The sequence below is a fragment of the Chelmon rostratus genome, chromosome 2, assembly GCF_017976325.1.
Source record: "Chelmon rostratus isolate fCheRos1 chromosome 2, fCheRos1.pri, whole genome shotgun sequence".
NCBI classification, from domain to species: domain Eukaryota; kingdom Metazoa; phylum Chordata; class Actinopteri; order Chaetodontiformes; family Chaetodontidae; genus Chelmon; species Chelmon rostratus.
Window position 1 is genome coordinate 3,059,872 of NC_055659.1, and position 24,547 is coordinate 3,084,418.

Here is a 24,547-nt window from a genome sequence, read left to right on the forward strand (position 1 = left end):
ACACAGAGTTTGCCACTAGAAAGCTGTTTTCACATCCATCTGCTGAGGGGCACAAAGTTTCTCTGAGCTCACGAGTTCAACACGTGCACAATCATGATTTTATGACATTGCAACCACTTTGTAGGCCAATCGTGGTCCAGTATGACATTTACAAGTGTGACCTGACCCCTACAGTGCACTGACACTGAGTGGACAGTGAAGTAGGAGACAGCAAATGAACAATATTTGCACATTGATACTCTGGATTTTTAAATTAGTATATTTATACTCATTTGTATATAATTATTTTTTGTTCTTTTTCTATATCACCTTTTTATCTTGCTGTCTGTAACAACTTAATTTCCCCGGAGAGGGATCAATTAAGTTTATCTTATCTAATTAGAGAGATGGAGTAGATGGGCTCTTTAAAAAAAGAAAGAAAGAAAAGCCACAAATTATTATTTAAAGAGTATTTGTTTATGTCTTAAAACATGTCTGGAGAGGCTCTCTTTAAAAAACATGAGCAGCAGTGTTTTATTGCCCGCTTTGGAAAGTTTCAGGCTTGTTTTGGTGTGCTGGCTTGTACCTGTCCGCACCCTATGACGTCACGGTGTACTGACTCACCTTAGAGTACACCTGGACATCAGTGCAGTAAGAAGTTAAACCACTGGAGTCAGACAACAGCTGGGATGAGAGTTCCTGAACAGTACTGTGGATGAAATAACAGCCCTGAGCCTTCATGTCAACTGAGCAAACTCTTTCCACTGATTAAGACCGTGTGATGTGGTGAAAGCTCCAGAAAAATCAAGCAAGTGGATCTTGAGTTGGGATCAAACCGCTATTTCATGACTTTAAAGCTCGATTTTTACATGTTCTTAGTATTAATCTGAAATAATCCTGCATGGTTTTTTTTTTACCACAAACACAATGATGGCAATTGAAATTACTACGTGAGAATAAAATGCATGATCAGAGGTTAAAAAATTCCACAAGAGTGTATTTTGTGCCATTAGAATTTTGTCTCATGGGTATAAAACTGGATGCATTTCTCTGATTTAGCCGTACTGTTTTTACCCTGTGTGTATTTTCTACCATAAATAAAAATGTGCTTTTAACGGATTGAACTCTTTCACACTACAGGACGCAGTGACCGGCGGGTCAAGCAGAGACTTCAGGTGAAGTTTGGACAGGAGGCAAGTTTGTATGTCACCTCACAAAGAAAAGAAGAGCTCCCCATCAGCCTGAACGCCCAAAAGACTCCACAGCAGGTAAACACTGCAGCTCGCGCGCCTCAAGTCCAGAAACAACCCGAACATCCGGGAAACGCAACCTGATCTGCAAAAGACGTGGAATGTTTTCTTCCGCCCTTCAAACCCGGTAATGATGGAGGAGTAAAAAGCGACATGATTGGTGGACGCGGCCAGTAGAGGAGAAATGTAAACCCCTTCGTTTTGTTGCATCGGGGGGGTTGAAAACTGAACGCTCCCCTCTTGTTTTTTCCTTCCTTCAATGACAGCAGGAGCCAGCAGGAGCCAGCCGGGCGGTGCGGTGGGAAGCTTCCCCCGGTACGAGAAGGATCTCCCTGCAAGTCTGCGGTAAGGACAACAACAGAACAACACCACCACCTAGAATAAACAACGGGCAGTGTGCGCGAGGCTCACATCAATGCGAATCACCAGGAAGGGAGAAAAAACGCACACAATACACAATGGTGTTGCCTGGGGCTGCCGCGATAGCTCTCAGACAAACCCGGGAGAGAGTCGCTCGCTGTGCTTGCTTGACAGCTGCAGGGCCAATGGAAATATGCACGGGGCCAGCTGCGCTAGGCTGCAGCCAATGGAAAAATCTGAAATGCTGAGCTGCTACTGGATCCAAATGGTAAGGTTAGGCTGGCTGCAGCAGCCACACCGCCGCCGCCGCTGCTAAACTTCCACCAAATCAAAAAAGCTGTGTGTGTTTTGGCTGCTGCAGTGGCCATTTTAGGTAAGAAAGCACCCTTTAACTTTTGGATGCGGCTTGTCTTTGTGGAGACGTGTGTGCCGGGAGTAGGTGTGTGTGTGTGTGTGTGCTGTCTAGACTGGACTGTGGTGGCAAAACAGTGCAGGACTCCGGCATCCAGACTGAATAAACTCCGCGGAGCTGGTAGCTTTATGTGGATTAAATAGATATTGCACGGAGTTCCACTCCTCCTCCTCCTCTTTTCATCCTTCCCCCTCCTCTTCCCTCACCCCTCCCTCCTCTCCTCCCCTCCCCTCACCTCCCCATCTCTCTCTCTCTCTCCTCTCTCCCCTCCCTCCCCTGCCTGCTAATTTTTTATGCATTTTTCTAAACTGTCATGGCGATTTTGTGTCCTTGGAAATAAAAAGCGCCAGTGTTTTTCGGGCTAACCGGGAGGATGTCTCGCCGGTGAGAGCGTGTGTCCGGTGTCCGGAGCAGGTGAGCAGTCCGCCGGGGAGGGTTTTTCTGCGGAGAGATGTCCCCGAGAAGGAGTTTTAGAGGCTGTCCACACGTGTAAGGAGAGGGCTGTTATAATGTATTTACAACAGCGATGCAGTGACATTACAGAGCTAGCGGGGAAAGCTAGCTCGGTAGCAGCGGGTGCTAACATTAAGTAGGACACACTGTCTCCTTGTCTGTGTAGGTGTGTGTTGTGTGTGTGTTTCGTGTTTTTCATCTCAAGTCGCCGTTTTGCTCGCCGGGAACTTCTTTTTTTCCCCCCTCCTAGCTAGCTCTCCCAACTTGTGGCAATCCAGTGGCTCGTAACATTCAAGCTAGCAGTGCGTTAGCCCCTGCGTCTGCTAGCGTTCGTTACAGCCACAAACCTCAAAGAGGTGTAAGCTAGCTGTTAGCCTGTTAGCCCCTTGGAACATTTGTAGCTAAAACAGCCAGGTGTATGTGTGTGTGTGCGGGCAATGAGTCATTCAAGTACATTGAGTCATGAAGTGGTAGCGTGTCCGTCTATGCACACACTTTCACCTGGCCAGGTGTAACACCGCAGGGCAACAGACAAAGGGTGTACCAAGAGCTAACTTTACCCCCATCATTGTGGTCTGACTTGAAGAATAATTGCACGATTTGTACATATGAAAAAACAAGTTGAATTAAATCCCTTGAATTTGAATGGGTATCCCCATTACATTCAGACTTTAGGGTCAAGGCTTTACTGCCAGCATGGCTGCAGGATGTTTTGTCCACACCTGTCAGGATGATGTTGGGCTGGACACAGATTATTCCTCAAATCGTCTGCGTTTGGGTCAATCTAAAATCTGTTGCACATGGGAAAGTATTTAATTTCCTCTCATCAGTCTGATCTGGGTGTGTTGCTTTTGGTGTGTGACGAGCCGAAAGGTTGCTGGTTTGAGTCTAGGGACCTCCTGGGTCGTTCCAGGGTGACACTGTTGCAGTGCTTCATCGCTGGGCGTCATGGTGACCCAGTGGTTAAAAACATGTCACGGGATGAGGCGGCTTTGTGTTGCTCTTGTTGTGATGTGTTTGCGTGCTCATCTTGTGTTGTTGTGTCTGTCCACCCACAGCAGTAAGACATGCAGCCACGGCTGGTTGAAGACGAATGAGTGTGTCTGTCTTCTCAGTCGTTCACTCATGGCGTTCTGCTTTTTTACTGCATGCTTGCAGATCTGCTGCTGCACTTTGACTCCGTCGTCTGAGGTTGCTTGGGAGAGGAAAGGAAAAACAACTTTTGCCCTCTTCTGAGTCGAAACAGTTAAAGCGGGAGTAGAAGCAGCAGTGCACATTTCTATATGTCATAGCACACTTATGTTAGTTCTTCTTCATTACATTCATTCAAAAGATAATAAGACGACTCATTCGCAGCATTATGCTCATACTGATGCAGGATGAATGCATTATGGGAGATGTTTTCAGCTGCTGTTTGTACAGAAAACAATGAGATTATAGAACCAGCAGAGAGTTAAAGATCTGCTTGTCTTGTCATTTAATGCGTGACCTTTCTGTTACAGCACACCTTTGCTGATAATTTATTAGGTAGTAATAAATGTCTTTTCAGTAGCAATACCTGGTTATTTTATATTTGACAATTGGTGCCTTTTTTAGCAGATAAAGTTCAAAGCTAATGTTGCATTTCTGCAAATCTCTTGTGATAATTATAGAGTGCAGGTGAATCTTTTCTGTCATTTTACAAAAACTTTAACTTGTGACAGTGCAGAGCTCAAGAGCCACCTGTTGTAAGGAAATGCAGCGGCAAAGATGTTTGAGCATGTTCTGACATAACAAAGATTACATGTTTTCTACATTAGAACGAAGTAATGTGATCATCTCCTTCACTGATTCCAAATCACTAGTGTTTAATCATAAATCAGGACAGATACTTGTAAGCAGTGATATCTACTCTCCCTGGCCACTTTATTAGGTACACCTTTACAATTCAGGGCAGTCCAATACAACAGATATGTCACAAATTATACAATAAGGAAGATTCAGATTTTTTTTTTTGCTCCAACACTGTCAGAGATGTTTGTTATTGGAGTCATAGCTAGTTTTGCAGTTGTAACTTTATCTAATATTTGCCCCCCTCATTTTTTTAAAGGGTTAGGCAAGACATTAGAAACATCTCCCAATATAATGCAGTCCATGTCAACATCACTGCAAACTTCAACTTCAATAATAAACATATAGTAAATGAATACCTCTCTCCCAGGATCGATTAAAACTGCACTTTATTATCTTTATAAAGATAGATTTTTTGGCTGAAATGTATTGGATTGCATTCGATTTTACAAGTGTACCTAATAAAGTGGCCACTGAGTGTGTATCTGCACAGTTACAGGTACATTTCAGTTGATAAATCACTGATTGAAACTATACACGTGATAGTTCTGCAGTGAAATGAAAACGACCTGTTTCAGTATCACAGTGACAAACAGAAGTTATGGGATATCGATGGCTGAGCGATAATTTCTTTGACAGCATTAAGCATAAAGCACATCCACCATAGTGGTTCACTGTATAGATCATTTTACTGCCTTATAGCAAACAATAATCAGCAACGTTAGCTATTTCATGACTAATCTGAGCAGCAGTATTTTTCATCTGGGTAATAAATCCTTTAATAGAGCTTAATATTGATTAGGTCTTGGTTACAGGTTTCATACTCACGCTCTGCCTGCACAGTGAAGGACTCATCAGTTCGCTGTTTCTTGAAATGCAAGAAAAAAAAAGCTGTGCACCAGTTCCATACTACGTGCTAACTGACGTCAGGTGAATGTCAATCAAACAGCAGCTGAAGAAAGCCACTGACAGCTAGACTTCTCAAAGAGACAGGAGAATGTTTTTCTAAAAAAAACCAAAAACAGTTGTTATTTTTTTTTGTTTAGTTTCCCGAGGTGTTCCTGGAGCTCTTTCCATCCACAGGTAGTTTTAATCTTTTGCAGCTGTGATTAAGCTCCTCTGTGGATTGCACTGTGGGAGAATGGTGTGCATCAACAGCACACTCAAAAATCAAGGTTTTTTTTATATGCGTATTGACTGTTTTATATCTACTTAATTTTGTCCTTTTTTTCCTGCATCACATACTCAAAGCCTGCTTTGAATTAGCGTGCAGTGTGGATTTGTTACACAGCTAACAGACTTTAGACATGAGATTCTGTGAATTAGCCAAAAAGAGGCTGTCAGAAAGGCTTGTTGTTGGTGGAAATGATGCTACAACTTCTATTTTAATGAACTTTTGCTGTGAGAAAAGATGATTTGGAGCAAATTCTGGTGCTTTGTTAATACATCACAAGGCACCATGATGACTAAGTTATGTAGAACTCTCTATTATAAAACCTAACGCCTTGCAGTGCATACAGTTCTGCTTGATGTATCTAGTGCGTCTCAAAAAGATAATCCAAACCAATAACCAGAGGCATATGATACTGTCAGACCCTCTTTGTTCCTTGAGTTGTCATCTCAGATCAAATTATAAGGCAAGCCTGTGTTGATGGTTTAGTATTGAATCAAGGTGTTATGTTAAATCATCCAGAAAATTGAACAACTGCTCTTGTTTGTCTAAAATCGCTGTCATCATCATTTGAGTGATGCTGTCTTTCCCAACAATGCTACAAAAGATTGGGCAATAAAAACAATAACCTTTACTTATATGGTGCTTCAGATATATGTAGTATGAAGTTCTGTACAGACGTAAAAACAGGTGCAGGTGAGCAGTGAATTACGCGAACTTTGTCGTCTCCTGATGATGGGAGAACTTGTAGACTGACTCCATCCTTTTCGTTACAGGGTTGCAGGTTCAGTGTTCAGATGCAGGTGTTTGCTGTGGCTGTGTGAAGATGAAACTTCAATACCCAGAAATACTGTAAAATCACACCAAGTTCAAACGGCATGTTTCTCCCAGTCAGACGTCAGGTTCTGTGGTGTTTTTAGTAAAAGAGAGAGGAGAAAAGTTTTTTTTTGGCGTTCGCACTCGCTGCTGTTAAGAAGATGGTCTCTGTGTTATTTTTCCATCTTCACTTTGTCACTTCTGTGGGTGGAGACAGACGGTATTTGTTCTAAGCAGACAGGGTGAATCTCAGTTTAGTGTCTCATTTAGTGTCAATCAGCATCTCAATTGGTTAGAATGGAAGGCTCTCATCCCCCCCCCCCACTTGCATTGTGCTTTAGCCTAGAGAGCAGCTGTACATTAACATTGAGGGATAAATGTGGCACAGATAGAGCAGGTAACATTATGGTTATCTGATCTTGGTAGAGCCCTTCCAGAAATTGTTCTCTTGTAAAAGCTGTTGAATACGAGCAGAGGTTGAGGTCTAAATTGAGTCTTGTTGTGTCATCTTTAGTTAGAAGAGGAGTCAGTTAAATTGTCAGGTGTGTTATATGTCCTATAATAATAAAATCTTATTAGCTCAATGTACAGATGACAAACATGGCAAATGAAAGATGCTGAGAGCTTTTTGCTTTCTGACGACACCAGTTGCATCCTGTTATTAACCACTTAATCCCAAAAATCTATGACAGGAAGTAGAGCTGAAGCGATCAGTTGAATAATTGATAGGGTGATTGATGGAGAATGAATTGATAGTTTGGATAATTTATTGTTAAGTCATTTTCAAGTGAAAAAGCCGGTCTTCACTGGTGCTTTTCTGGGTTTTAAATCATATATTGCCTTTGTGTTTTGGACACCACCTTGGGCTGTGGGAAATTGTGACTGATGTTCAAACGGCCCTCTATAGAGCCAGAGTTTGGTTTGTCCATTCTGGGCTACTGTAGAAACATGGCTCTGTGGAAGTTTATTGTGTTTAAGTGAATGAAATATTCTTATTTTCTGTTGATTGTACCTTAATTAAAACATATTTATGAATATTATATTCAATTTCTGCCAGTCGATTCGCCTAAATCCTTCACACCTGACCTTTAAAGGGAATGTTAAGTAGGAGGGAGGTTAGAAGTCGTGGTCTGGTGCAAACAAAAAGTCATGGCCGGTTTTGTGCAAAGGGCTGTCTAACTGTGATGCATACATTTTAAAATGTACACATCACCTGTATGTAGGTGTTCGCTGTAAGCTTTCTCCAAAAAATGTAGTAACTTAAGCAGTAATTCAGTGTGGTGATTTGGTTCAGTGAGTGGAAAAAGCTGGAGGATTCAGTTGTGACCTTTAAATATAGCACACAATAGTCTAAATATGTCAATGTCACAGCAGCGGCGGACTAGGTCAGCTGGATGCTTGGCCCGACGAAAGGAGGAAAAATGTGTCAGCAGGAGACGCGACAGAGCCTGAGATTTGGAGGTGATCGGTGATTTATCTAATTAATATGAGAAAGCGGAGTCTCGGCGTGTTGTAACCCAGGCTGCCACTGACAACACTGCCCGCTCCTTTGTTTGTTCCCTCGTGGGAGCGTCGTACAGCCGAAGCGGGGACGGAGCGAGGGGGAGCTGTGTTCCATTTTTAAAGACACACTCCCCACTTTGTGCATGCAAACACGCGCATGTTTGGAAAGAACGGGGCTGGATTCGGTTGTGATTTTGCACAGCCGGTTGCGCGTCCTCGTCCCTCAAGTGAGTCGTCTCCTGGTGATCCTCAGACGCGGCAACCTTTCGTGCAAGGGCAAGTGGTTGAGCGAAGGGAATAAGGTCATAGAAAAGAGAACGGGTTACTCCGCTGAGACAGCCGAGAAGGATGTCTGTCAGTGGCTGTTAAAAGTCTGCTGTAGCACCCACTTTTCCAGGTGATAAAAATAAATCCTGGAGGCTATTTATTCTGGAAGTGATTTCACTGGCAGCACTGAAACTGCAAATAGGATTTGTACAGTGTAAAGAAAAAAATACAACCGCATTTTATCTAAAATAAATCTGCTCCTTGATGATATTTTCAATCATGATTAATCTGATTATTTTCTTAATTTAAGGCAAATAAAAAGTCAGACATGTCCATCACAGCTTCTAAGAGCCCAGGTGATGTCCTCAGATCGCTTGTTTTGCCCAACCAACAATTCTAAATTAAATTCCCACTGAGATAAATCAGAGAAAAGAACACATTTTAGAAGTTGGAACCAGAGAATATTTGGCATTTTTTCTTGAAAAATGATGTGAAAGTCGAGCCACTAATTAATTAATTGACTCACTACTTCAGCTCTGATCTGAAACACCTCAGTGAAGGGCTGGGTTACAGAGTTGCAAGCCTTATCTCAATAATCAGCATATGCTAAATGTATGAAAAATCACCTCTAAAACATTCAAACTGATGTTACAAGCAATTAGCTGTGCTGCACATAAAAGGATCATATAACAATACCTGTCTGTAAAAAAGTAGGCATTTTTGCTCGTTTGGGTTTGAGATGTGCCCTCCTTTGTACAAAAGCACTGGTGTGTGTGTGTGTGTGTTTGTTTATGTGTTTGTGTTTGCCAGTTCTGCTACATAAGGCTGCAAAATGAGTGAGCAGCAGACTGTTGTTTCGTTTCTGAAAACGGCCTGCTCTCGCATCAATATTCATGGGTGACAGGTGTGTTGGGATAAAACAACTTGGCACAAATCTTGCGAAAAGCCTCCACGCTGTCTTTCTCACTTAGATTTAGCTGCTGTCATTTTTTTTGGGCTTCAATGAGAACAGGAAGTCCGCAGCTCCTTTACATCGGCATTTTCCCGTTCTTACAGTTCTGCGCCACACGTAATCACTTTAAAGCCACGGGCGTGTTTTGTGTGTTTACCATCAGGGCGCTGAGCGCTCTGTCACTCTGTCATTTGTAATGCCGATGAGGAACTTTGTTCTGCTGTATCATCTGTGGTAAGACCAAGACAGGCACACTTACTGAATGGCTCATATTCAAATGTTCTGTATTTCATCTTTCAGAAAATATAAAGCGCTGGTGGGATGTGATGTGATGCCAGAGTATGCAGTGGACAGAGGAGGGTTGGTCTGTATGTTGGGGTGCGATGCGTGGGGTATGAATCTACCATGAGGCCATCTCTTTGTCATTTTTAAAGGTCATTTGTGCAGCATTTAAACTGCACTCGATTGCTGGCCTTAACTGTGGAGTGACAGTAAAGATGAGGGTAAGAGGTAGTGACATCCAGTCAGGTCGCACAGTTGAGAGCTAAAACCAAATTTTATCGTCTGCGATGGAAACTGATCCAAATTGGAAAATTGAAGCATTTTATTTAGAACCACTGCAGTCGCTGGAAGTGGTGGAGATTCCAGCAGAGCCGAGCAGCAATTCAATATTTGTGTTTATTGTCTCCACAGATAAACGTGCTGTGACAGAATTCTCATATTGAATTATTCACAGATCTCATTTCGTTCTTCTTTCCCAACTTTATTGAACAGTGTGCAATGTATGATATTTAAAGTCATTTGTCAGTGGCACAGCTCCTGTGAAACAAACAGGTGTACTTTCACTATCACCCTATTTTCCATCCATATGATTTCATCATTTCCTAAGATTTCTCACTGGTTAAGTGTGATTGAAAGGAAGTGTGTTATGTCTTCAATGCCATGTCCAGTTTAAATTAGTTTCTAGCGTCACATTATTGTTTATTGTCCCCTTTGGATGGACCCATAGAGAAGCACCGATGGGCCCATTTGACCACATTCCAGACAATTCTGGCTCAAACACTGTAATGTAATAATATAATACAATACAAGTCACATGTCCTGTCCATTTACAGAAACAGCGAGAAACTGTCACACCAAAAAATGACTTAAGCCACGTGTGCAGGAGCAGACTTAATAAAACATAGATGCACGCCCTGTCTGTACTTGCAACTGAGGCAGTTAATTAGCTAAATATTACTTACATGATGTTTTCATATTGGGAGTATAACTTTGTTAGCTTTCCTAAAATCAAATGCTTGAGTGAAGGGGACACGGTTGTGAATTTATCCAGTGAACGGTGACACAAAGGCTGGACTATAGCTCGTTGAGGAGGGATAAAATGTCAACAAGCTAACATAAGGTTAATATATAAATGGAGCTGTGATGGAAGGAAAAAAAACGAATTCAATAATGATAATGCTTGTTAAGATGAACTTGTGGTTTATAAAATACTGTTCATATACACAAACAGATTGCTTGATTTGTCATTTAGTGTCTCTATGGCAACAGAGGATGAAGTGATGGGGCTATGATGCTGTATAGTCCTGTGATAACACTGGTTCACTCTCCCAGTGTTCGTCTCCATCATCTCCGTGCCCTCCACATGACGCATCGTCCCACATGACAGGCATAACGCATCACACAGGCCCCGCCTCTCAGAGTGGCGCTCTGAGCGAACACACTCCAGCGTTGGTGTCGGTGGGCCTCAGGGCGTGGAGTGTCCCACATACCCCGAAGCACTCACCGGTCAGACGTGCGAGCTTGTTTTAGTCACCATATGTGTGTTTATTGCTGTGGTGTTTCTGCACTACGTTTCCCAGAGATCACCTGGCAGCCTGTCAGTGTGGGTGTTATCTGATGGCTTTTGAGTCTTTGTTGATGCGGGTCGTGTTTGTGTTGGTTGTGCTCTTTTTATCACCATCACGTCAATAACAACGCACCCTTTTTCAAGTGTTTGTGTGTTTGTGGCTCTGATCTTACGGACAGGTGTGCATGAGAAAATAAATTGGCACGACTCCTCCACTTGCAATGAAACGACTTCATTGACAGAACGTACAGTGTCTGGTTTACGGATTAAGTGTCATGCTTTTAAAGACGGCAGTTACGAGTCTGGCCTAAACTTCCGTGCAGATGCTGCAGCTCCCGTTAATGATACAGTGAGACAGGTGGTGGGAGTGCCCGAATGTGTGTGCTGCTGCAGAGTAGCACACCACAGATGCCATTTTATCATCCGTGTGTTAAACAGCGAAAGGGCGATTCTGCTGAATGTCATGAACAGAGTGTACAAAATACGAGGAGCACCTGCTCTTTCTTTGAAGCAAAGTGAAGGTAGTGACCTGTTATTGACATCACCTCTTCTAAATCTGCTTCGGCGTCGTGGTGGAGAATTTGATGGGCATGAAAAAAGTTAAGAGGATGAACGGATGGTGGAGCGAGTGGGGAGTGCTGGAATAGGAAAAGACACTGCTTACATTGGTTGTGTTTAAAGGTACCTGCAGTTTTATAGTTTTAATAGTTGACTGTGGTTATTTAGTTAACTTACCTGCATTCAAACCTAAGTTAACTCAAACAACTGTTGTCTGTGTCTTGTTAAAGCCCCATGAGGAAATTGCGATTTAAGCTTCTGTGCTATTGAAATTAAACTGACTTGAGCAGCACTTTGTGTCGTGCACGTGAAAAGGTTTTTTTTCAGACTTGACTAAGGTGAATGGAGAAAAAATAGTTTGACAGCCAGCCTTAGATATGGATATAGGGAAAGTCCTGCCAATGTGTGAGCAGAGCTCGTTAAAACAGACGGGAAATGAACTGATCTGTCTGACTTGGTTGATGGTGCAACGTAAAGCACATAACCCAGCTCAAAATATGACATAGCAGCCTCCAGTCCTTCCTGGAGGAATTTGTGCTCCAGGATGTGTTGAGTGAATGTTCTTCACTGTTGCAGTGAGATTTGACTTTGCGTTTAAGATGTGATAATCAACTGGAGAGTCAACCGAGGAGGGTTGCATAATGTCTCTAGATATCTGGAAGATGTTATGAAGTAATAGGCAACACTCACTCTTGCTTCCCCGGAAAGAAACGCGTGGAATGGATTTGTTCCACCCCGAGTCTGAGACAACACGTACTATAACATCAAGCTGAGGGTGAATTATAAAACTTGTCTCCATGGCGCTGGTACTGTGTTGCACCTGTTCTGAACCTGCACTGTTAGACTACAATGTGAGCACCCTAAGGTTTTCCAATGGAATACCTTTAAGTAGGCTGTGTTCCTGCTTACGCTGAAGAAAATGTGTTGGAAGCAACTTTGGCAGCACCCAGTGAAACCAGATATGTTTGCATACTGCAAAAGCTACAATGGATGCACAGAAAACAAGTTATAAAAACGCTGAAATGGACATGCATGTGCAAACTAACACTGAGAAAAGTTGTCATGAATGTGTTTGTATCTGTACCTATCTATAGGGAATGGATGCAGACAAATTCCAGTAGTCAGTGTCCAAATGTAAGTTGCATGTCGGTCATGTTCCTCGGGATCTGATTTTGTACCTCACATCCATGTGGTCCAGATAGGAACTGTGAAAACATGTGACTCAAAGTCAGACTTTTGCTGCTCACTGATAAGAAAACATCAGATCTGATTTTCTACCTCCTCGACCAAAATTCTGTGCACACTGTGTCACAGTAGTAATGTGCTGGTTAGGGTGGAGAAATGAGGAAAATATCAGTTACCTATCAGTAGCTCTCATATGCTAAATTGTTTTTACTTTAACAGCTGCTTGCATTGATTTTTAAGAAATTTGGTTAGGGGAAAATATAAATATACACTTGGTGTCAACTTTATTAGGTGCACTTGTAAAATATAACACAATACAACCTTTACAAAGATAATAATGTTGATACTGATAGAGTCACTACAGGCTTATTATTGAGGCTGAGCTTCAGGTTTTGTATATTCAGATATGAAAATCTGTGTGACTACAGATGAAATAATTAAGTGATCAACAGTAAACATTAACAATTCATCAATCATCAAAATAGATATAAGCTATAATTTCCCCTTGTTCAGCTTCTCAGAGGTGAAGTGTGTTTGGTTTGTTTATGTGACTGTTGGTCAGACAAAACAACGTTTGTAATGGCAGTTTTACACTGTTTAATGACATGTTATAGACCGAACAATAAGCAGCAGATTAATCAATTATGGAAAATAATATCAGTCCGGTTCAGCAGCTGATGTGATGTGTCGATGAATCTTTGCAGAGAAGCGTGTTCAGTCTGCAGTGAAGCATTTAGTGTGTGGTGGAACACTTTCAGTATGTTTTGGACTAATGTGACGTTTGTGTTATTGGCCTCTAAGGCAGAGAGGTGAGCGCTCATATGAAGTTTCACTGGTTGGGTAGCCTTGTGGAACCAGATGCTGTCCCACTGTCTGGGCCCCACCACATATTCAGAGACTCTCGACTCCCTAACGAGTCTCAGTCGTGTCAGAATTTCAGAGCGCTTGTTGTGTAGTTTTGCTCTGGAAGTTTAAAGATGAAGAAACGAGTAGAGGTTAGATCTGCTTTCTCCCTGAGGAGCATTTATTTTCTTTATTTCCCACTTGTTTTTAGGTTGGTTGGTGGTTTTTGTCTTGACGTGAAGGGCGCTGTGATTTCCACGATGCAGAAAACATTGACGGGGTCACGGAATTTCATCGTAAAAGATGAATCAGCTGCAAAACGGAAATAGCCAAAATGTGGATACAATTTATATCAACCAGAGTTTTCTGTACCATTATAAGCATTTTTAACAGCGCCTAAGCCGAATGAAGGGAAAAGAAACTAAGAGCTCATCACTTCAACAAACTCTCAGAAATGCAGCCACATCTGCACGATGCAAGAAGAGTTTGTGGCTGCGCGTCAGATATTCTGTTGGAAAGCAAATGAAGAAGCTGCGTCCGTTTCTGGTCAAGCGTCTGGTGAGCCCCACTCGCCTGGTGTGTCGGCGCTGTGTATGGAGGCTGAAGATGAAGAAGAAGATAAATTAAAAATTGTGCAACGTTGTGTTACATCAAATTGACTGATTTATTAATCCACCGCATGATTAGACCCTTTTTCTGATGACAAAATGTGCTTAAATTGGAAAACACAGAATTCCAAAAAAAATTAAGACAGTAGCTCAAATCTTACTTGTTGACCGGATTGTCTCGTCCTGCTTCTCTGTTACTGGCTTCCTTCAGCATCGTTTAATGCAGATTATGATCATACTCCCTGCAGTTAATTTGTCTTATCTTAGCTGCAGGAGCTGGTAAGAAACATGTCAAAAATGGGTATGAAGTCACTTAAGTTTTTCAGAAATGATCTAAAACATTTACACATAATTCTCAGAAAGCAGTTAGCTGCAGAAGTCACGTTTGTTCATGTTTAGTGCAACATGAGCTTTTCTAATTTGAGAACAGCTTTACAGGCACAAAGTTTTATTTATATTGCATGATGGAGTGCTTGCCATTTCCTATATATTTCTCCTGCAGAGTAGTCAATGATGATTTGGGATGTCTCAGTTTCTTCCAGCGTACTCGGTGCAGTGCAGCAGTCTTCAGTGCTGTGCTTTGTAGGATGGTCAGTTACTGTTTTCGCTGATGTTGAAGGAGTATCTTTGATTTTCATGGAAGTGAAATGGGCAGATCAAAGTGATTGACACGGACTGAAGAGTGACTCAGGGTTTATTCTGGTGTAGGGAAATTTGCACACTGAGGAAAATGGACCTTGGTATGCATAAATGCACAAACATACAGATTTCCAGACAGATAGACGTTCGGTCTCTCTGGGATAAGGTGCTAAAACTGACGGTGTGCTGGAATTTAGTTAACATTCATGCTATTCTGGAAAGACTGGACTCTAAAGCTTTCTGGTAGCTTGTTTGCCATTGACCTCAAGGGAAACCCTGAAGCCTGCAGTGCAGATCTTTGTGGGCAACCATGCATATCCTAATGTGCATGATGTATAACATAAGTCTTGTGGTTTGAATCCAAATATGAACCGTTTTCTCATGCCCTTCCTTGTCTTGTTTCTTTCTTATCTCTAATTTTAGCAGTCACGGTTGCAGATCCCTTCCAAAACGTGTCCTTTTCAGTAAAATGTGATATTTTATAACTTGTTCTAAACTTTTAAGAAGCTGAACTGAGAGCAGTGTTTCCTTAGAACTGAAAATAATCACTGAAGTGGGCAGAGGCTGCTGTTGACTCATATCCTAAAGGCAAATTTTCTTTGGTTATCAGGTGAGGGGAAGTCATTATCTTGCATAAAGATAGAAACGAAAAAAAAAATCATCCATATATTTTGAAAATGGAGATAAAATGGTTGAATTCCATAGCCTACAAGATAACACTAAACACCAGGGTTTTACTTGTTGTACTCATGTGGAGGGTTTGAATGTGCCAGTAATGTCTCAGAGAGGCATGAAGTTGAATGAATTCTATTGGCTTTGGTCCCGTCCACCTCAGTACCCCTGCATGAAACCAGCCCCACCGGCAATACTGCTACTGTACTGTAAGTTTCAAAAGGCGCTTCAGATGCAGCGTGCAGCTGTGCAAGAACGTTCTGTTCAGTTTATTCTGAAATTATTCTCTTTCAGCATTTCTGTGCTGTGTCATTGCAGCCCGACACCAAACCCAGCAGCAACGTTTACACTGAAACTTCAGTGAAAGCTAAGGTGGGACTCATAGTAGAGTCCCTCCCTCACACATTTATCCCACGTTAGTGCTGCATTAGCGTTGCTAACGCTTCTTGATCTGTCCTGGGGGAACCCCACAAGAAACAAAGACAGTCCAACAATGAGATTTCTCCTGAGTCTGTTTCTGTGCTGTGACCCCTGCTGTGGGTATTCAATTCCAAGGTGCATTGATAAAGGAAAAAGTGTGCAGGTGTTCAAACTTCCACACTTGTAGTATACAAAGCAACTTTATTGTCAGAGCAGCGTGTTACGACTTGTGCTGAACGCCACAATAAAGTTGTTCTTAATCCTACAGGTGTTGCTGGAGTTTTAACCTCTTTTATCTGCTGTTTTTCCCCAGATCTTCTTGTTTTTCTTCTCGTCTCTGTACGTTCTCAAAGTGGAGTCGCACAGCTCTCGGATAAATGCAGATTTTTTGCTTAAATTTGAAAAGTATGAGCTCGCTGTTAGTCTAAACACACTGTAAACTGTCTCCATCAACACTGAAATAGTACAAAACTGGTGAAATCGCTTCTCATCTTATCTGTTTTAGTTGGCCAACCGCAGAATTGTACATTACAGCTATCATTTTTATCTAATCTTATCTATTTTTTGCCCTCATGCCCATGCTGTTGTTTAAGTGTCCTAGCAAGAAACTCAGTGACCAACAGCAGGCGACTGTAGTTATCCTTGGATGTTTCCCGCAGTGAATTTCTGTAAACATTTGAGCAAACTGTCACCTGATGTAGGTTACAAAGATTAGCTGTTTTCAGTAAATGCCAGAGTTATATACTGCTTATGACTTTCAGGAAAATGGAAGCACAGTTGGAGATTTCAGTATTCCCCACTTGTTGGCTTTGTGCAGTATGAAGCAGGTCTAGAGTGTTTGAATTCGTGGGATCACCTTCACCTTGTTTTTGGCCTTCCGCTTTAAAAACTGCATTGTTGGATGGCATAATAAGCTTTCAGTCCTGTTTGTTTTGTGCACATTTCTTTAAGTAAAATGAATTATTTCTTTTTGTGTGAACAGATGCAGTGAAGGGATAGAAGATGAAAATACACAAGAAGGACAAGCAGCAGGTTTGTATTGTACACACACACACACACACGCATGCGTACATGATGAAAGTACGTCATTTCTAAAAACCTTCACACACGCTGCATCTTTGATGTCAATATAAAACACAATTTTTAAGCTTCAATCCTGAATGCCTTTATCGTGCAAATGTTTTTGAACATATTCACAAGCCCTTTCATGCTGTAACACAGCTTAACCCCAGATCCTGGGGTGAGTGTGTTCTCTGTTACTGTTCTCATGCATGAGCGGAGGCTCCGGTGATACAAGACGCTGGTAAGACAAATGCTATCAAGCAGCAGCATCTTCAGTGGAGAGAGCCGCTGCACTCTCCTGAGCATTGACAGGAGGCGGGAGTCTTGACAGCTGGAATTTCACTGTACAGAAGAGTGGAGAAAGTTCATTTGTTCCTCTCTGAGTCGCAAAGCTCGGCCAGGATGTGGACTCTGAATTAAAAAGCCATTGTCATTGTTTACATTGTTTACTGTTTGCTCTTGTGCATTTGGTCTGAAACACGCAGAACTCCACCTTAAAATTGTGGTACTTTATACTACTGAAGTGCTTCATAGTCTGTGACTCTCTCTGATAGGAACGCTTACTTAAACGCGTCCACACTCCAATGTAAAGGCAAACTGACCTGCGTTAGGAAACGAGAGGTGTCATGGAAGATGGTGGTGCGGTTTTAGACCCGTTCAGTAATGCTAATGCTAAAATTAAACTGCATATTGTGGAGATTTGTTTCCAAATGTAGCTTCCTGCAGCACAGGAACCTGGATCCAGCACGCTGGATCTGCATATGTCGACTGAAATCACTCCAAGTGCACTGTTTACTCCTCATCCTTTCATTTGACTGTTTTCATTTGATTACACTTTAAAATTCACATAATAGAAGAAAAATGTCCACAGCATATGTACAGTTTTTATCCCACATTGCAGTCTTCATCTTTGATGGATCTGTAAATTACATGATGTGACAGTGCACCTGTTCAAAATCTGAACATCCTGTTTGACTACAGAGTAAACTGTTGTTACGTTATCAGCTAATAAGATGTCTTTAACATAATATGAAACGCATGTATCTGTACCTTCGAGTCCTGAACAGTACAGAAAGCCTTGTGATAGAAAGACATAACGTCTGAAGATACTCGTTTCTTCTGTCTCTTTTTGCCCCAGAGCTTACAGCCAACAGAGGGTGCATTAAGTGGGGATGGGAATCGAAAAGCGGAACTGTTAAATACTGGTTCAATTCCTCGGAATCATGTGCCTCCAGGCTTATCAATTCCTTTTATTAATGCTGGCATGTTTTTTGGGCAGTTGCACATTTTGCATCACACAAACTTGCAACAAGAAGCAGTCACAGTGGAGAGGAAGAAACAGTCAAAGCAGTGCTGGTTGTGATATTTATAGTGAGGGTGGAAACACCAGCAACATGCTGAAACATCTTTCCATGCAACATGGGCTTAAATTCCAGGAATAGCGTTTATTTGACACTAAGCACAAGCGCTAGTGCTTCCCAGCTGAGCAACACATACGTTACTGAGGGTAAACATCCTGTTATAACAACATTAACGCCATGCATGGAGGCAGGTTTTTTCCTTGACTAAAAAAAAACCTAAATGAAAGTGAATGCTGTAAAAAAAAAATTCTCTCATTTAATCCATTTTACATGATGACAGTTGCTAAAGCTAGCTCCTCAAGCTATAGCCAGGTCGACTAAAATTGATCAGCAATCAATAAGGGAATTGTGAGCAGAATTGATAATGGCATTGGTATAAAATAATATATAATCTTATCAACTCCCGTCCGTAACATTAATTGACCTGAAAGGCCTTCGATAGGTTCCAGGTGTCCTCGCACCTTCATGCTCATGGTTTTATGAATTTTTCTGTTCGGGGTATTTTAATATTCCTTGTTGCAGTTGGTTGACTGTTGCTGTTTGTAATATTTATGAGTCAGAGCAGAGCAGAGTGATGAGTCAGAGTTTTTGGAAGTGTGAGGTGACACAGCAGTCTCTCAGCTGAGCACGAGGCCTCCATAATGCAGTGACGGGGGGCTAGCACTGTCAAAACAGGAAAACACGAGCAATCACTCCTTATCATCATTATTTGGTGCTTGTACCCACTCCATTGTTAGATTTTTATTTAAAATAAAATCTCTCAAAATGCATTTCCTGTTGTAGTATTTGCTCGTGAATGACCAACTTCTTATCAACACAGTTCCATTGACAGAGTTTTCAATATTCAAGCATGAAGACTAAAACAATTATGAACTCAACGCAACCAGGAGTCACATGATGAAGGTTTGTCAAGACATTAAAATCTACAGCGGTTCACCTACATTTCTCTAACAGACGAGAATAAAACCCTCAAAGAACCTCCCAAAGGACATGTTTTACTGGTGCAATATCTCTCTGAGCAAACGGCACATTTGTGCAAATGCAGCTCATGAGTTTTTACTGGCTGATCTGGTGCATGACTCATCTGACTTTGCACTTGTGACAGTTGGTGAGATTTTACAGGAATTCAGTGCAGTCAAACTTTTTTTTGGTTTTAGGAAGGTTGAAAGTTCAGTGTCATATTCCAGATTTTCAGATTCCCAACTTTGACCAGTTTCACAACTAATACATCAACTGCAAACACCAGCGGTGGCATCTGTAGCTGTCTCTGAGTCTGTCATACCTGCAGAAAGGCACATATGATTTCATTTGAATCTTTCTTCTTTAGTTATTGTCACAGTGCTTTTAACACACAAGCATAATCATAACCAGTAGTGATTACTATGGGGAAACTACACAAAAAGAAAACCACCCAAGCAGCTTTTGACAACCTTAAACTTCAAGACAAACAAGTGAAACACGTTGGCAATTTGCATTTTTCAAACTCTTTTCATGGTTGTGATTTTGCTGAGTGTATAAACACTCTTTGAGCCTGAGAGAGAGTTCATCCTGCTTTAAGATCCCATCTGCCTCGTTTTGGATGCACCAGGGATGACTGGAAAAGCTTTTAATGTTAAATTTGATGGTTTTCTCAGATACGGCAAACAAATTGGACCCGTCGCTGTTGGTTCACTTTTAGAGCCGTGCTAGCGGCAGGACTCTACGGAGGGCAGGGTTGGTCTGTCGGTTGGTCGTCCACTTTGGCCCACACTGAAATATCTCAACATTGCCATGAAATTTTTGACTTTTCCTCTGTAGGTTGACGTCTGCTGGATGAATTGAAAGTTGGTATTGATATTCATGGTGCCCAGAGTATGAATTGTAGTGCCATCATCACATGAAAAGTTAAATTTGTCCAGTACTTTGGTTTGTGACCAGTAATGACCTTCCTGTCAGCCTCAGCTCTTCTTAGCGTTTACCACTGATAAGCACATTATTATGCTAACATGCTAAGCTAAGATGTTGAACACGTTAAACCCTCTAAACATTTTCATGTTAGCGTGCTGATGTTCAGTCCAGCCTCACAGAGCTGCTAGCATGTCTGCAGACTCTTCTCATTGCTAAAACTGCTTTAAGGTCATCTGATCATCTTGATGTAGAAACATGTTTCTCATTGGACGCCTATTGTAGGTGTTGTATTGTTGTTGGCTGCTGCATTTTTAATTTGTATGCATATTTGACTGGTGTAGAATAATTGATAGAGGCTTGAAAACGATGAGCTACTAAATCGATAATATATCAGGGAAAGTGAGTTTTTATGAGCATGTACTGCAGTATAATACTGGTTGTATTGATCATTTCCGCAATCACATAAGCTGTATTATCCCAGCAGGGGAAAGTTTGGTTCGCAGTTTAAACATTTAGCTGCTGTGTTACATCAAAGCATGCATCCTGTGTTTCAGGAGTGTGCTGCGTGGTTTGTATCAGCTTGTGTACAGGCGGGGAGGTGATGACATTTTCACTGATGCACTGATGGAGCGTGTCTGGTATCTCATCTACATTTCAAGTGGCCATCAAGTTATCTGGTTATCTGCTGCCACATCTCGAAACAGCGCAGCGATAATGTCATCAGGACAGAGGGATGTGTACAGGAAGTGGCGTCTGTCTGGAAACGTTCGGAGACGGCTGTTGAAAGAATGACATCGAGGGTGCTCAAACGGAGAGAAGCGGAATGTCTTGTTAAACGGAGTCGATGATCCTGCAGGTGCAGGAGAAACGGTCGCCGTGTCTCATTCATGGTTTTGGTCTGATGTGTCTTTTGCAAATAAAAGCCCTCTGTTACCGTCTTTTTGGTGACCGCGTTTATCTCTGTTGTTTAAAGGCTGATAAGCTTGATAAGTTTGTTTGATTCTGCTGGTGTTGTGACACTTTGTGGGCTGTTATTGACATGGCCGACAGAAGTTTACAGTATATTGTGCAGGCTGTGTAGTGCTGCACAGTTTTGAGGAAATAAGATTGTGGAAATCCTTAAATGCTCAGTTTCGTCTGTGCAGTGTGATATGCATGATGCACATGCAGCTTTTTGTACTGTTGTGGGTAGCTTTGTTTTTTCAGTTAATTGTAGCAGTTACCTTATTATTGATTAATCTGTGTATCATGTTTAAAATTAATCAATCAGTCGTGTCATCTATAAAATATCAGAAAATAGTGAGACACTTTCTCTAAAAGTGACTTTTTCACACGTTTTGTGTTCAACAGTCCAAAACGGAAGGAGATTCAGTGTAGTGATATAAAACAGAGAAAAGCAGCACACGCTCACATTGTAGCTGGCATTTTCTTCTTGTAAATTATAACATTTTCAGAAATGTTCACAATTTATTTGATGTTGATTGACTAATTCATTAGTCCAATTAATCAGCACTTAGTAAACATAAAAGCCCTAATGATCTTTGTCTGTGGCGGCAGCATTCACACCAAAGTGCTGTGTGATGAATGCATATAAAGAGAACTGTACACTGAAACAGGAGGGTTTTTTTTTTCTTCCAATATTATTTTCCCACCACAATTCATGAATCAGCAAGTGCAGTGTGAATCTGGGTTGTCTGCACTTCAAGGTGAAGCAGAGAAAAGACTGAATTCTTCTCTGTCTGAGGCCTAGATTCAGTCGCTTTGATCATCTTTCTGTAAGCACCCAAACAGCTGAAGCGTCCGTCTGCAGCGCTCTTTTTTTCCTCCTCCTCATCCACTTCCTCTTCTACTTACATTTTTTTTTTTATTGGGAACAACAAGAATGTGGCTCTCCTCTGAGCTGAAATTCCTTTTCTCAAGCCTTTTGGTGCAGTCTTTCCATACAACTCTTATTTTTGGTTTCTCAGAAATGATGAATGTGTAGGTAGACGGATACCTTAAAGTAAAAAATTGTTTTAATAGATAAGGGCAATGGATTTACTTTTTTCCAAGTTTTATCATCTAAATTTTTTACAAATCTGTTTTTCATCACAGGCTGCTGAAAATTACATTGAAATGTAAAAGCAGTTTTCTGCATTAAAAATCATAAAGATTAACTCATGATTCCATATTAACAAAACTCTCTTCAGATCCCTTTAGCAACCACCTCATATTCTAAGTTTCCTTGGTTGAAGATGAGATTTCTGTCAGAATTTATCAGAATGCAGCTTTTGTAGAGCAGCTTTTTAAAGTCAAGGATGTTGTTTTACGAGATAAGAGAAGAATAAAAGGTCTCAGCTGAGTCAGGAAGCATCATACTGGAGCAGGATGAAAGGATTTATAGGAATTCAAGCAACATAAAGCAAACGACTAAAAAATGTTACTAAGAATAGTGAAATTGACTAAAACATTTCCTAAAAGGTGAGAAGCGGGGGCATTTTTTCATGCCTTAATCAGAGAGTGGACAGTAGAGACACTAAATGAGGGGGAACAAAGGAACGAAGGCCCACAGTCTTATTACTGGTCCCAGCTTCTCAAATGTGAGGATTTGCCACTTTTGCTTTCTTTTGCAGTATTACATATCCATGCAATATCTTGTGCAATATTACATTTTTGTTCTGCGTACGGAGCCTATATTTGTATAGTTTTCCTACTGTGTTACATATATATTTTTTTATCTACTGTGCAATATTACACAGTAGTATATATATGTATATATGTATTATTATAAAACACTGTACTTAATTACCCATATTTTACCATGTGCAATTAGATTTTTTTCCATTAGCAAAGTCATTTTTGAATATTCCTTTCATATAAATGAAAAAAAAAAATATATATATATTTTTTTTATTTCCTTCCTGCTGCTATTGCGTGCTGTCTGTGACACCCTTAATTCCCTGGAGGGGGATTGATAAAGCTATTTCATGGCTATGTCATGTCTTGTCTTCTATCTCTTATCTTATTTGCTTTTATATTGTTATGAATTGAATATCTTTGGGTTTTGGACTCTTTAAGTGGACAAAACAAACAATTAGAACATGTCTGCTAGAACTCTGAGAAATTGTGATCTGTGTTTTCACAATGTTCCTTTTGGACATTTTGTAGATGGTTAATTAATTAATCTGAAAAAGAAAAAGAACAGACTCAGTTTGTGGCTGTGCAGCATGAAAAGTATAATTGGCTATAATGGCCTTCCTCTCTGTATGTCTGTATATATGTTGCTGCAGTATTCACACAGTTCTTTGCCTCACCATTTGCATTCTGTGCTGATCTCTGCTAAACAGGATTATCACAATTACTGATGCACCCATCTGATACTCTGAATCATTTCCAGAGCCAATAAGCATATTAAACAAACATGTTATTGGATAAATGTGATTAACCCACATTATTCTATTTGTCTTAGCCAACTTAAAACTAAAGGTCTTGAAGAAAAACCAAAAGTTGTTGGTCTATAGATGCCCCTGATTTATAGTAGTGATGTGTGAAGACGGCCTATCAGGGGAGAGAAAATGTGAGACCCTTTATCCCGAGTTTCAATTTCATGTCAGCGCTGTGTTAATATTACACTGTATATTCAATTATATGTTCAGTATTCAACAAGGCGGCTGTTGTTGTGGAATCTAAAAACATTTCTTCTATTATTCAGCCGCCTTGTGCTCTAAAAGATGTCGTGCGTGAATCCTTCTTGCAGAAGCAGAGCATTGTTAGACCTGTGTGAAGCACCTGGTTGGGAGCGGGGGGGGTCATGCAGCAGGGCTGCACACATGTTGACCCTCTCACACGGACGACAAACAGCGGTGAAAGGGGCATTAGCCTTGTACAAGTGTTAGCCACACTCTCTAATCCGGCTTGTTGTTGTAGCTGTGAAAGGAAGCGGCAGCATTGATGAGACTGCAGTGCTCACGGTCTATATTCGTGACTGTGTGTGTGCGTGCGTGCGGCTTCTTTGTGAGGCAGTATTATTGATTCATAGGCAGCGTGATTGCAGACAGCCTCCCTCAGCTGTGTTCGGTCGGCTTTGCTGGGCTGGCAGAGCGTGCTACACTGCAGCACGTCACTGGAGGCTGTGTGTGTGTGTGTGTGTGTGTGTGTGTGTGTGAGATGTTTTTGCGTGAAGAAGAATGTGTGTTATTGTGTGTTTGCATGAAGCAGAGACAGACAGCATGCTTTTTACATTTTTTTAATGCCTCCCCGCCACTGACAGCCAGGGCTGGAGGCAGTATGCATTAACAAAATTTCTCACAAATGTCTTAATAGGATAAAATAATAAAGTGATGACATGTTATATCCAACAGGTCAAAGGTCAGCTTCACTGTGACATCATAATGTTGTGCAGAAACTCTTTTCTGTCCGTTATTCAGCAGCAGAACTCAGGAACAGAAGACAGATCGTGACCATGTTTCACAGTTGGTCAGATGCTGAATC

General features: G+C 41.3%; 1 protein-coding gene across 1 annotated transcript in view; it reads left to right on the forward strand.

Moving 5' to 3' along the window:
• The first annotated feature begins 1,461 nt into the window (after positions 1-1,461).
• Positions 1,462-24,547, forward strand: part of chd6 (chromodomain helicase DNA binding protein 6) — an 88,134-nt gene continuing 65,048 nt past the window's right edge. The window contains exons 1-2 of the mRNA XM_041948722.1: positions 1,462-1,574; positions 16,750-16,799. Of these exons, the coding sequence (XP_041804656.1) occupies positions 16,770-16,799 (30 nt within the window). The 5' untranslated portion in view covers positions 1,462-1,574; positions 16,750-16,769. The remainder of the gene's footprint in view (positions 1,575-16,749; positions 16,800-24,547) is intronic.